Here is a 15,356-nt window from a genome sequence, read left to right on the forward strand (position 1 = left end):
GAGAAAATTGTGCTATAGTATTCTCCAGGTTAAGAAGCAATGCTTAGTCAAGATTGAAAAAAAAAAAATTAAACTTTCAGATACTGGAAATATTTGGCTAAGAATAATTCACCCCCCCAAAAAAAGAATAATCATTTTTTTAAGGATTACTGTACTATAGTTAAAATATTGACTTTTGTATTGAGAAGTAATGTCTACAAATCACATATTAGAAATCTGACAATACGATGCGTGACTCAAAGAGGAGGAGGGTACATTCTTTAATTACAATACTGCCTTTTGTATTTGGCTAATGAAGACAAATTATAAGTTTAGTTGAAAGCTTTGTATGTAGATAAAAGGGAAATGAAGGTAACTATTAGGGTGGTATTAGAATTCTACAGAAAAAGATGTATTTAAACATGAAGGGATTGAAATAGAAACTATGGAAATAATTCTCTTCTTGTCACCCTTAATCTAGGATCAGCCAACACTTCAGTGATATGGCATGGGGCCCATCCCTCAGAAATCAATCCCAAAGGAGAAACTTCTGGGTCAATCTTGTTTGAATTGACTGAATGTTAGCTACAAACTTACTTACCTACTTCCTTATTTATTTATTTTGAAAAATACCTGAACTATATTTTTCCATGTGGAACCTATAAATGATAACAAAAGTTTGAAATTATAAATCTCTCTGATAAAGGGAAGTAGGAGAAACATCCTTTATAATCTGATATTTTGTTTTGTGCTCACACATAAATACACCTCGTTCCTGTTGACATGGCAGTCAAATTTCTTCTAAGCCCCTTTCATGATAATCCTCTCCAGGAAGGGAGTCACTGTATTGCCATAGCCAATAAGATAGCATACGCTTTTATGCATTGCTTGTTAAATATTAGTTGAACAATCTTTCATTTGCTGAAATTACTGTAATTCAAAGAAAAATTACCTTTACCTTTAAGACTGTTTTGAACTTCTAAAGCTACATCGAGAGCATTGAAGGGCAGAACTGGTTCATTGGCAATTTGCAAAATCACTTCTCCTGAGAGCTGAAAGAAAAACAAAAAACAACAACACAAAAGATGCTAGCATTCAGTATTAAGGGTTTCCGATTTGTTTGTTTTTTCATTATTTCATACATTCTTTTTTTTAATTTAATTTTATTATATTGTTAATCACCACACATTACATCATTAGTTTTTGATGGAGTGTTCCATGATTCATTGTTTGCGTATAACACCCAGTGCTCCATGCAGAACGTGCCCTCTTTAATACCCATCACCAGGCTAACCCATCCCCCACCCCCCTCCCCTCTAGAACCCTCAGTTGTTCTCTGAGTCCATAGTCTCTCATGGTTCGTCTCCCCCTCGGATTTCCTCCCCTTCAGTTTTGCTTTCCTACTATCTTCCTTTTTTTTTTTTCTTAACATGTAATGTATTATTTATTTCAGAGGTGCAGGTCTGTGATTCAACAGTCTTACACAATTCACAGTGCTCACCATAGCACATACCCTCCCCAATGTCTATCACCCAGCCACCCCATCCCTCTTACCCCCCACCACTCCAGCAACTCTCAGTTTGTTTCCTGAGATTAAGAATTCACCACAGTAGCAAAAACATAGAGGGTAAAATATACTTTTATAAGATATCTTTGCCTTTTGAATTTCTTTTTACTTTTTTTCCCAAGATTTTATTTATCTATTTATTTATCTATTTATTCATCTATTTGACAGAGAGAGAGAGAGAGAGAGCACAGAGAGGGAGAAGGAGAAGCAGGCTCCCCTCTAAGCAGAGAACCCAACAGGCTCCTATCCCAGGACCCTGGGATCATGACCTGAGCCAAAGGCAGATGCTTAACCAACTGAGCCACCCAGACACCCCTCTTTCTACTTAAAAAAATTATTTATTTATTTGGAAGAGAGAGAGAGCAAGGGGAGGGGCAGAGGGAGAGGGAGAAGCAGACTCCCTGCTGAGCAGGGAGCCCTACATGCTGGGCGTGGATCCCAGGACCCCAGGATCGTGACTGGAGCCGAAGGCAGATGCTTAACCGACTAAGCCATCTAGGTACCCTTAATTTTATTTTTTTATAAAGAAAGAAAAAACATTCAGTGTATTTTTCATGTCTCAAAATAGTGTAAAGGAATATAACATTTTCTTCTTTTTTTAAGCTAAAATATTAAGAAATAGCACCCTAGTTGAAGAAGTTGTAATATTTAAACTTTAAAACAATTCTTTATAAAGCAGTTCAGAATATCACACAATAAAACAAACAGTAGAGAGAAATAATTGAAAATCAATATCTGGTTAGGGGATGAAGTAAAACTCCAGACAAAATTAATGATCAATTTATTTCATTTAAAATATAATTTAGTCTGAACAGATGGTTACCGGACAGGAGGTGGGCAGGGGGATGGGTGAAATGGTGATGGGGATTAAGGAGTGCACCTGTTATGATGAGCACCAGGTATTACATGTAAGTACTGAATCACTAAATTGTACGCCTGAAACTAATATTATACTATATGTTAACTAACTGGAATTTATTTTTTTAATTTTTAATTTTTATTTTTTTTTAAGATTTGATTTATTTATTTGACAGAGAGAGAGAGAGCACAGAGGGACCATGAGAGGGAGAAGCAGGCTCCCCGCTGAGCAGAAAGCCTGATGTGCGGCTCGATCCCAGGACCCTGAGATCATGACCTGAGCTGAAGGCAGATGCTTAACCAGCTGAGCCACCCAGGTGCCCCATAACTAACTGGAATTTAAATAAAAACTTAAAAAAAATAAAATGAACTGTTGTTTTCACTGGGAACTAGAAAAAAAATAAAATAAAATATAATTTAGTCTGAAAAATTCCATTAAAATCTTAGTTACTATTTTCCTTAATGCTTTACTCTATTTCTAATTACCTTTCCCAAATCTATCAAAACTAGTATCATTTATATGTCTTTGAGGTCGTTTAAATTAATGTTAAAAAAACTTTAATGGCATCCCCAACACTCATACCTGGGATTTTCATGCATGCATATCCCCACCACCACCATGCTCCAAAACTGTGTTTGAAAACAAACATATGCACTACAGCTGAACCAACATCTGCTTTATAGACTGAACAAATCATATGCATTCATATACATCTCAAAGGAACTTAGGGCTGGCGGCAAAAGCCACTGTTACTCTCCCTCTCTCTCAACTGATATTTAATATTTACCTAGGCTTAACAAATGTCCCTACATCTCTAATAACCCTGAGGCTGGCACACAGGGAAATGTGAGTGTGTTGATGTTATTAATGTACTATGAAATGTTTTTAGTAAATGAAAATATTGTCTTGTGAAACTACACAGGGGAAATTAGCTTGAGACATTATAGAACACATAAAAGATACAACTTACAAGGAAAATATGATGTTAAATATTCAAATCTACATACGCAACAAGAGTCAAATTCCATTTACTATTTAAGTTATAATTCCCAGGTGTTTGCACAATTTAAGTCATGATAAAAATACAGTTCAATTTGATCTTCTTCTAAATGCTTGAAAAAAATACATCTCTTAGAAAGAAAGAAGAAGAAGAAACACTTTTGGTGTTCCTTTTATTTATTTGAGATATTTTTCTCCCAGATGTAGCAACCACTTTTTCCCCAATGCCTACAGTTTATTTGCAGAGTATTATCCCCAGAATCATGATCACAAATATCCTGGGAAGCTACCTACTCTGATTATGCTGTTTTTCAGGGGAAAAGCCTTATCTGCAATAGGTTGATATGAATTCTGTCTCTATTCCACCTCACTACATCCAAATCATGTAAGAAACGCTGATATCTGGAAATAAATTATTTGTAAAAAGGAATTTTTAAAGAAGATTAAGAAACATTATGGTTTCTTTTTTCAATTTGCACTGGATAATGGAAACTACAGAACAGACATGTTTTGTTTACAGTTTTGGAATCTGGAAACCACACATTATAAGAGATTAAAATGAAAGAATGGGGAGGGAGGTGAAAGGCAACTTCACTGTGTGCTGCTGGAGAAAGTTGTTTTGTTTTGTTTTAAGGGTCATTTGGCAGCTCAAACAACTGGAATATATAAGCCAGCCACCTTGCTATTTCTTTCAAAAAGAACCTGAGAACAAATACTGGGACTTCTAAGGCACCTGGCCCATGATAGAATGCTTAGACTAAGTTGGTTTTATTTGCAGCTTCCTAAGCAAGAGGGAGATTTGCACAGGTCTTGCCATGAAGTAGGAAAAGATGAGCCAGACTCATACTCTTCTCATCTACTCTGGATTCACTCTTATTCAGGCAAGCCAAAGCAACCTTCCCTTATATTTATATAAAGCCCCACTCTTTTCAAAGTGCTTTACACTTAAATATCTTATCTTGACAAACCTAGAGGCAGGTAGTGGGGGAATTAATTTTATGTTAAAAATATAGGTATAAGTATAAGCCTTACTGGGCTTCAGTAAAAGATGGTAAAATAGGACCTTACCTCCTCCCATGGACACACCGAATCTATAGCTACACACAAAACAAATCCCTCTGGGAAAAAAAATCTAATTGAATGATTCCTACACACCAGGCAAATAAGGAAAGCCCCACTTTGAAATGTGTAAGAAAGACTGGAACACACTCTGACCATAAACACTACCACATCACAGCAACATACAATTGGGAGAAAACTCACAACTCCCATTTTCTCCCTGAGGAGAAAAGGGTTTGGGTGCAACATGGAGTGCTCTACCTTTTAAGACTTCCGCCTGAGGGGTAGGCTCCCAAAACACTTAGCCTCCAAAGCCAACGAGACTTGTGTCCACAAGACCTACAACACTATAGCAAACAAAGAAGCAGCTCTTACGGGGCTTGTGAGGACTTGTGAGTCCCCTGGGCTCAGTGAAGTGGTAGCAAGCAAAAAATGCCTATATCCCAGTCTTCCCCTGAAAGAGGCCAATTTACATATCTTAAAAGCTATGGCCTGAAAGTCAGGCTTGTAACTTAACACACATCTAGGGGCCAACTGCAATTCTCTCTGGAGAATGAGGAGGCTGGCAGGTTCCATCTTTACCACCCTCACTTTCTCTCTCTGCCCTGCTCCAGGTCACCAGTGTCTCCTGAAAAGGAGCTTGTGCACCTCTCTGGTGCCCAGGTTTTGTAGCTGCCACCCAGAAGATGCACCCCTTGATTGCTTGGCTCTGGTGGCCAGTGGGGCCTGAGTTCTTGAGTTTGAATTCCCAGAGAACTGTAGTAAACACCACCACCACCACCACTACAACCACCACCACCACCACCACCAACAACAACAACAAAACACTTCTTAATCAGCTACCCCTCAGGGCTCAGTGCAAAATGAGCAGAGAGAAATGCCAATTTCCCAGTCTTTCTCTGAAAGAGGCCTATTTGCATTCTTTATAACTGCTGCCTGAGGGTTAGGTGCTTAATACAACACACATCTAGGAACAGATTGTGATCTTCCCTGGAAAACTGGGAAGCCAATAGGCATGGTCTTAGCATTCTCCCTATAGCCTGCTCCAAACCACCAATATCCTCCTGGAAGGAGTTTATATACATATTTGGCACCCCAGCTTTTGCAGCTCCACCCAGGGGACACACCCCTTGATATCCTGGCTATGGAGACCAGTGGAGCTTGCATTCTCAAGTTTCACAGGACTGTAGCAAACAAAGAAATATTTCTTAACTGGTTATCCCTTTAGGGCTCAGCACTTAAGAAGTCAATAGAAGGGGTGTCTGGGTGGCTCAGTCAGTTAAGCATCTGCCTTCAGCTCAGGTCATGATCCCAGAGTCCTAGGATCGAGCCCCACGTCTGTCTCCCTGCTCAGAGGGGAGCCTGCTTCTCCCTCTCCCTCTGCTACTCCCCCTGCTTGTGCTCTCACTTTCTCTCTCAAATAAATAAATAAAATCTTTAAAAAAAAAAGAAGCCAATAGAAATGCCTGTCTCCTAGTCTTTCCCTGAAAGAGGTTTATTTGCATACTTAAAAAGCTTCTGCCTGAGGATCTTGCTTACAATCAGCACGCATATAGTTGCTGACTGAGAGTCTCCCCTTTGGGACACTAACAGGTCTTGGCACACCCTCAACTACTGTAAGCCAAATCACAAAAGTTTAAGAGAAAACCAAGAGCTAGAGCCAGGCTGCATAGTACAGTTTGTCTCCTACACAAGCCAATTCCATCAAGAATAGGAATGGCAGTTCTTTATCTAGTGCACAGAAACCAACACAGATGGTAAGGAAAAGTGAAGAATAGAGATATATGTTCCAAACAAAAGAATAAGATAAAACTCCAGAAACAGATCTTAAGGAAATGGAGGTAAGTGATTTACCTGATAAAGAGTTCAAAATAATGAATTTGCCTACCAATATAAGAAGAACAATGCATGAGCAAAATGAGAATTTCAATAAAGATAAAGAAAATATTTTAAAAGTACCAAACAAATCATAGAACTGAAGAATACAATAACTAACTGGAAAATTCAGTAGACGATTTCAATAGAAGACCAGATCAAGCAGAAGAAAGGATCAGCAAACTCAAAGATATGAATTCATCCGATCAGAAGAACAAATAGAAAAAAAAATAAAATAGAGTGAAGGCAACTTAAGAGACATATGGGATACCATCAAACAGTTCAATATTCACATTCTAGAGGTCCCAGAAGGAGAAAAGAAAGAGAAAGGGCCTGGGGCACCTGGGTGGCTCAGTCATTAAGCGTCTGCCTTCAGCTCAGTTCATGGTCCCAGGGTCCTGGGATCGAGCCCTCCATCAGGCTCCGTGCTCTGTGGGAAGCCTGCTTCTCCCTCTCCCACTCCCCCTGCTTGTGTTCCCTCTCTCACTGTGTCTCTCTCTGTCAAATAAATAAATAAAATCTTTAAGAAAAAGAAAGAGAAAGGGACAGAAAGCTTTAAAACCATTTTTTTTTTTTTAATTTGAGTATATTTGACACACAATGTTACATTAGTTTCAGGTGTACAACATAGTTACTGAACAACTCTATACCTTATGCTATGTTCACAAGTGTAGCTACCATCTGACACCATACAACACTAATAGAATATCTTGACTATATTCCCTATGCTGTGCTTTTTATTCCTATGACTTATTCAGTCCATAACCGGAAGCCCATATCTCCCACTCCAGTTCACCCATTTTGTCCATTCCCCCAACCCCCTTCCCTCTGGCAACCATCAGCTTGTTCTCTGTATTTATGATTCTGCTTTTTGTTTGCTTTTTCATTTGTTTTATTTCTTAGATACCACATATGAGTGAAATCATAAGTATTTTAGAAAGCTTAGTTAAAGAAATTATGGGTAGGACACCTGGGTGGCTCAGTCAGTTAAGCATCCAACTCTTGATTTGGGCTCAGGTCATGATCTCAGGGTCGTGGGATTGAACTCTGGATGGCCCCAAGTTAGGCTCCGGATTCAATGGGGAGTCTGCTTGAGATTTTCTCTCTCCCTCTGTCCCTCCCCCCAACTCACACTTGTGTGCATGCACTCTCTTTCTCTTTCTAAAATAAATAAATCTTTTTAAAAAAGAGAAATAATGGCTGAAAACTTCCCTAATTTGTAAGATCCAAATAAGATGAATCCAAAAAGAACCACACCAAAACACATTATAATTAAGCTGTCAGAAGTTACAAACAAGGAGAGAATCTTAAAAGAAGCAAAATGAAAAACAACTTGTTCCATATAAGAGAACCTCCATAAGACTATCAGTAGATTTTTCTGGAGAAATTTTTCAGGCCAGGAGAGACTGGGATAATATATCCAAAGTGCTAAAAGAAAGAAAAAAAAAAAAGCCAACCAAGACTACCCTGCCCAGCAAATTTGTCCTTCAGAATTGAAGGAGAGATACAGTTTTTCAGACAAGCAAAAAGCTGAAGAAGTTCACGCCCACTAGACCAGTCTTACAAGAAGTGTTAAAAGGAACTCCTCAATCTGAAACAAAAGGATGATAATGAGTAATGGGAAAACATGGAAAGATAAATTTTGCCAATAAAGACAAATATATAGTTAAATCCAGAATAGTCTAATATTTAATGGTGGTGGATAAATCACATAAATCAAAAATATTAAAAATAACTATGTAAGTTTTTAATGTAAGTTTTTAATGGCTATACAAGGTAATGATATAAATTGTGGCATCAAAAACATAACACATGGGGGGAGTGGGAAGGTAAAAATAACAAGTTTTAGTGTGCATTTGAATTTAAGTTGTTATCAGCTTAAAATAGACTATTGTAAATATAAGATGCTTTATATCAGTCTCATGGTAACAACAACAGAAAATAATAGATATACAAAAATAAAGATAGCAATTGAAGTATACCACTACAGAAAATCATTAAATCACAAAGAAAGAGAGCAAGAGAAGAAAGAAATGAAAGAATTCTAAAACAGCCAGAAAACAATTAACAAATGGCAATAGTAAGTCTACACCTGTCAATAATTACTTTAAATGTCAATGGACTAAATTTTCCAAGGAAAAGATACAGAGTGGCTGAATGGATAAAAATACAAGACCCAGCTATATACCGTCCACAAGACAGTCACTGCAGCTTTAGCGACACACTCAGACTGAAAGTGAATGGAGGGAAAAATAGTAAGTTCCATGTAAACAGAAACCCAAAGAAAGCAGGGGCAGCTTACCTCACGTAAGAAAGAGAAGGAATAGGAAACAAAGAAGATCATGATACAATGGTAAAGGAGACACCAACAAGAGGATACAAAATTTGTAAATATTTAGGCACTCAACATAAAAGCACCTAAATATATAAAGTAAATATTAACAGACCTGAAGCAAGAAAAGAGCGAGACAATAACCGTAGGGGGCTTTAATGTTCCTTTCAGCAATGGATAGATCATCCAAGCATAAAATCCATAAGGAAACATTGGACTTAAGCTAGACGTTTGACCAGATGGACCTCACAGACATTTACAGAACATTCCATCCAACAGCAGCCAAATACACCTTCTCAAGGGCACATGAAACAGTCTCCCAAGATAGAGCAGGTGTCAGACCCCCCAAAAAGTCTTAATTTAAGAGGATGAAAATCATAACCAGCATCTTTTCTGATCACGATGGCAAGATGAAAACTAAAATTCACAAATATGTGGAGATTTAAGGTGGCAAAGTATCTCATTGGCTTAGGCAGCTGAGGTGCATGACATCGACAATTGTATGATCCTTGACAGCAAGAGCTGTGTGGGGCCCCGACTGGCTGGAATGGCTGTTGAGTTTCTCAGAGGAAAGGCAACAGGGCTTGTGGCAGTGGTGGCTGGACCGGTGGTGTGCACATACGTGGCTATGGAGCTGGCTGCAGGTGCCTGCATGGTGACAGGGGCCAGCTGCAGGCACACACACATTGGCAAAAGCCCTGGCCAGCAGCAGGGGCTGGGGCCAACTGTGGTGCATAAGCAGCTGCAGGCCGTGGGCAGTTAGCCTGTACCCAGGTGGCTGCAGAGGCTAGTTGCAGGCCCAGGCACTTTGGAGGGCCTGGGAACTGGAGTGGCAGCAGGTGTGGGCTACAGGGGCTGTTTGCAAGTGCCGGCAGCCCTACGGGCCCTTGACAGGGGGCAGGACTGGCTTCGGGCACACACACAGCTGTGGGGGGTTTGGCTGCCACCGTGCACTCGTGTGGCTGCAGAGGCTAGCCATAGGTGCACACACAGTAAAGGCTGGTTACGGAAACTGGAACCAGCTGGGTGCACGTGCAGGTCTTCACAGGGACTAGTTGCTGGTACACAGACGTGCAGGCCAGCGATAGGAGTCAGGGCCAGATCCTTTGTGTAATTCCAAAAGGTTAGGGCATCTGATCACTCATTCTGCGCTCTTTGTGCCTGCAGGGAGAGTTCTTTCTGGCTAGGAAGTTCTCTCCAGGCACTGAGCAGTGCCGACCTGGGGGACAGGGTGATGCAGGCAACATGAAGCTGTTCTTCCTACCCTTTTCCTGGGCTTACTCGCAGGTTATTCTGCTCTGCTATTTTGCTGAAACTTCTTAGGTGGACTTCTGAGATCCCCCAGAGCTATTTCCATTCTTGGGCAGCTGTCCAGTTGTTCTTTGTGGGAAGATGGAGGCCCAGATCTTCTGCCCTGCCATCTTGATGACATCACACCCCTGAGCTATCTGAAATTCCATTATAATAACTTTATAAGCACACAATCTGCCTCAAGACCTGTGTCCTTTTACTCTTCCCAGACCATCCTACCCCTGAGCAGAGGATAAAGGAAGAATGCATTAGAACGACAACAACGACAACAAAATTATTTAAAGAAGTAAAAGTGTCCAAAAAATAAAAGGATTATTATATTGAAAAATCAGTTAACGAATCCACACTGCAAAGGCTTTCCTCTCTCACTAGGTAATGTGGGTATTTCTGGAGTTGGTTTCATTGGTATTAGGCAAGATTATATTATTGAAAGATAATAATTACTAATACAGCCTTCTTCTAGATTTTAAGGGTAATAAAGGCAAATTATCTTTTGCCATATAAAAGTTTCTCTTTTTTCAACCTAAAATAGTTTTAGTTGTACTTAAAGGTTTAGAAGAGGGTGTTTAGAAACTTAATACAAGAAAATATACATACAAACATGCACATGTAATTTTTGGTTAAACTTTGTAATAATATGTTGCTTTATTACCGTGCAGGGAGGTATTTTTATAATCTTTGATTTTGCCAAAAATCTTTTTCTTACCCTTCTAGAGAGAAAAAAAAGATACTTATTTACAAAATTGTGAATATCTACAGTAGGAACACGTCCCCCCCGTCAATTATATCTCGTTGGCAAGCGTGATGACTGTGTCTGTAATGATTGCTTTGAATGAATTTATTTAATTCATTAAAAATAGATTTGGACAAAAACAGATTTATTAAAGCAATACCATTCCCATAGTTCTATAATGTATTTTTTTTTTTTACTTATAGGCAGAGACACTCAGTAAACATGTGATTTGCTCCATTTTTATTATTCCAAATTAAAGCAACCATAGCTTATGCCTCATACCTAAGCTGTAAGTTCAACTACCATTGTGGGATTGCTTTTATGTCCTCAATCAGACTTACAGTGCAATCTAGCCCCATTCTAGAAGGTAGTGCTGTGAGATAATTATAACACCTACTTTATAGGTTAGTGTGAGGAAGAAATTGAGAGAGACTGGGATGCTATGGCATGGTGTGACATAATAGGACAAATAGTAGATGAATCATGAACCCTCTATCTAGTATCTACTGAGTTTTTATCGTCACTGTGAAACTGGGAGAAAAGAGAAATATAAGACAGTTTCTCCCCTTATGACTTACCTCCCTGAGAGAGATAAGTCATATCACTTTCACACAATTGGAAAAGGAAGTTAATAGCAGAAAATTTCGTAAACGTGAATCTTTTGTTTCCTAGAAAGCACCATCTTCTCTTCCACTTTAAACATACCATGGGATTCTGCCACATGTACATATTTTGGGCTCAAGGGGGAAAGATATTCCAGATGAGGGAATAAAATGAGCAAAAACCTGAAGGCAGAAAGCAGTGCAGACTGTTAGAGAAACATGAAGACACCAGTGCGACCGGAGTGGAGTTTTTGGTTAGTGGGGAGTGTGGGGTATGGGATGAAAGGGTCAGAAAACCCTAAAACTCAACCAAGACATATGGCCATGATTCTGTGATCTATAGGGAGTCTTTCCCTGTTCCCTTAACTTTCAGGGCAGAAGCATTAGCTAATAAATTATGGTCTAGTGAAAGTCTTCATAACACGATTCTGGGGTGTATGGTGCCCTTTGGGCTGTTAGGTTCCTCCTAAAGCGACCTGACTCTGATTTATGCCACTTTATAGTAGAAAACCCCCAATTTAGCAACAAACGCCCTGTGGATAACAAACCTCAGGGCAGCCAGCAATGGACAAGGAGGCTCGATGTCCCTGGAGGTGAGCAGAGCAAGAAGCAGCTTTCCAGTCCTCAGGATTGCTTTCCAAAATTGTGATGTCAGCAGAGGAAAAAAAAAAAGCAAGGATGAACTCCTGACTTACCCAGCCTACTTTCTTGAGAAAGGGAGAAAGTAAATGGCACTACACAATATTAGCACGCAAAATCTATATACCCCTAACATGGCTAAAATTCAGTATTAAGATTCTCATTACCCATCATTTGAAATATTCCACAAACTCCCTAACTGATCTAAATATCTGCTTCTAACCCTTTCTCCACATTACAGCCAGAGCTGTGCAGTTGTTTATGCAAAATATATTCTTATGCACCCCTCAAAAACACCTGTCTATGTCACCTCCTTTCTACTGATTTCTTTAGCTAAGAAAACAGATGGTAGGCAACAGTCAACTCAAAAACCTATGATCTGACAAGTCTATTTACAGAAAAAAAATTACTTGAAAGTAAAACTGTCTTAGAAAATCAAGGACTTATATATGTCACCCACAACTATCAAAGCATATCACTTCAGACCAAACTTATATCACAGAAACCAGGGCACAGAACTTAAATGCCACCACTGTTCCCTTGGTGCTAACGGAGACAGCCCTGTTAAGAGTTGGCATGTGAAAGTGAAGACACCCAGTCACCTTGGAAGGGAGCTCCAGTGGTTGTCAAAGGGTGGTTCAAGGGCGGCTTCTGTGGAGAGGTTTGTATATGACGTTTAGGAGGCATTGCCAGAGACCTGCGCCCACTGTTCTGCACATACATTTGTGAAGCTCCAAAGTAGGGGGAGACAGAGATAGGAAAATTGCTATGGAATTCCTAAGCTTCCAGGAAAGAAAGAGTTCAAAATCCCACCTTTTCCTTCTTAAGATTTCAAAGACATTACAATAGTTTGATGAACTGAGGTCATCTTAAATGAAGTTGCCTGGTAGCAAAGGATTTCAAAAAAATCATTGCGGAATTCCAAAAGCTACTGGGAAGGAAATTCATTTTAAGGAGGAGAAGTATTTTTAACCAAGAAAAATAAATGGGATATTTGGTTCCTAAAACTAGAGGCCTTTATTAGGAATTCCCTGTGACCGATCCTATCAGGGCCATAGGCCTAGTGCAGGGAAATTATGGGTGAACTTAAAGACCTGCATTAAGCAAACGGTGGTAGACTTGGGAACCCAGCATGGTTGTGCAGTGGGATGCCCATAGATACACCACTGGAGGAGAGAAAGCTTTTTTCTCGACGGCATCTGAGAAAATTCTGTTACGGTTATCACCACGCCCCCTACAGCTACCAAGGGCTGAGCACAAATTCTGGGACACCTAGTTTGGGGGCTAGCCTGTGCTTTCACTGCAGAGCTGATGCAGCTGACAGATTCTGCAAAAACTCTCTGCATCCCTTGGGCCCATGATGGGAAATTGAGGAGCTATGGAATAAAGAAAAGGAAGCATAAACAGGGTATGTCTCCTCAGTAATTTAATTTGATTATTAAATAGATGGGCTCTCAATCTATCCTCTAACTGATTAAGTTTATTTTTTTATAAATACACACTAACCGCCCGTGAATGCCAGGCCATTAAAGAACTAAGAAGACAACCTCTGCTGGCAAGAAACTAATTGGCTAGCAATACCAGCTTCCGGATACTAATCCTCCTTTCCAGCCTATGCTCCTGCTGTCAGTCCCATCTCCTCTCTGTGTACTCAACCTCAACTCCAACCACACTAACCAGGAGTTTACCATGAACCTTACTTTGGGTTCCCTCAGAAATGGACCATGAGACAAAATCTGAGTGCAAGTGTTTTACTGAGAGGAGAGGGTAGCAGCATGAGGAGAGGCGAGACAGAGAAGACAGCCAATACAAGGCATTTTGTCAAGTCAGCAGTCACTGTGTGTGACTGGAACTTAATCCTGCTGGGAACAACCCAAAAGTCAAAATAAAATAGGTCCCTCGGAACTTTCTAAGGTTGCTTCATAGAGGTATTAAATCTTTAACTCTTCTGGACTATTGTACACTGGCAGCTCTCCATGGCACAAGAAAACCACAGGCAAAGAGATGGAGATCTGTGGCTAAAATAGAATGCTTCCTTTCTATGCCTAGACTACAAAAGTAACTGCTATAAGTTGTTTTTTTTTTTTTTTGTAAATTTTATTTATTTATTTGAGAGACAGAGAGAGAGAGAGAGCAAGAGCGGGGGGGGGGAGGGGCAGCAGTGGGAGAGGGAGAAGCAGACTCCCCACTGAGCAGGGAGCCCGACGCTGGGCTCCATCCCAGGACCCTGAGATGATCTGAGCCAAAGGCAGATGCCTAACTGACTGAGCCACCCAAGCGCCCATAAATTTTTTTCAATGTTAAGATAATTTTCCCTTTTCAGTGAGTGTCATCACCCATCTGTTATTAAATTGTAGCAGAAAAAAAAATATATATACATATACATATATATGTATATGTGTGTATATATATCCAGATTAATTTGGAAATAAAGTTAGTTTACTGGTAGTTTTTGGTAATTGGTAATTCTTTTTTAGTACATGTAGTCATAATTTTGACTTTGTAATACAGTTGTATCTTCTGCTAGTCATATTGTTCTTAGAGAAAAAAACCCAGTTAGTATTTCTTAGCACACTGGAGAAAGACACTTTAAGATGCCAACTTTTCTTTTATATCATGTCCGGTAGTAATTTGCATTGAACTACATATATGCTCATTGACAAAGTAAAAATTAAGTATATTATATTTCACTAATTTCAGCACAATGTTAACAATAATAATAACTGCAATAGCAACTAACATTTATGAGCTCTTGCCATATTATCAGGCATTACTCTAAATTCTTTCCAAGAATTAATCCATTTAATTCTGACAATAGACTTATTTTATTTTTCAGATGAGAAAACAGAAGTACTGCTCAGTGAAGTCACCATCCCAGAGCCACTTAGGTATTACATGCTATTCTGAGACTTGGGGCTGGGCATTCCTGTTGCAGAATCTGGACTCTTATACTAAATCACATCTTTTTCTTTCATTTCCAATCCCTTTCTTAATTTTAACAAATCAGAATACCAGTGGTCACGGAGACAGCAATGACCAAATCTGCCCATATGATTCTCAGGAATAATTAAGGGCTGATTACACCTATCAGGCACGTTTAATATCAAGATAGCACGTGGCCCTATCGGAAATTATAATTTGTATACTCAGACTAAAAAAATGGATGTAGAGATTTATGAAGCAAAAAAAAAAATCTCTAAAATGCCCTGAGTATATAAAGTATTTTTATCATTTTCCTTACAATAAGCAGAATTGTTTAAATAGATCTAAAGTACATCTGGAAAAGTGAGGCTAATAAAATAGGAGGGTCAGCTGGTATGCACAATGATTGGCATTTATCTATCTTAGTAGACCATAGGTTATCATTACTCCGCTCTTAGGTTCTTTGAACAAGGTTTGGG

At 39.3% G+C, this 15,356-nt stretch overlaps 1 protein-coding gene across 2 annotated transcripts in view; it reads right to left on the reverse strand.

The window, feature by feature from the left end:
* NAALADL2 (N-acetylated alpha-linked acidic dipeptidase like 2) overlaps window positions 1–15,356 on the reverse strand; it is a 690,507-nt gene that overhangs the window by 52,578 nt on the left and 622,573 nt on the right. For both annotated transcript variants that reach the window (XM_028101069.2, XM_088019029.1), the window contains one exon: window positions 938–1,031. In XM_028101069.2, the coding sequence (XP_027956870.2) occupies window positions 938–1,031 (94 nt within the window). The remainder of the gene's footprint in view (window positions 1–937; window positions 1,032–15,356) is intronic.

The sequence above is a fragment of the Eumetopias jubatus genome, unplaced genomic scaffold, assembly GCF_037043125.1.
Source record: "Eumetopias jubatus isolate StellerSeaLion01/CBP00866 unplaced genomic scaffold, mEumJub1_p1.0 scaffold_1, whole genome shotgun sequence".
Classification (NCBI taxonomy): Eukaryota; Metazoa; Chordata; class Mammalia; order Carnivora; family Otariidae; genus Eumetopias; species Eumetopias jubatus.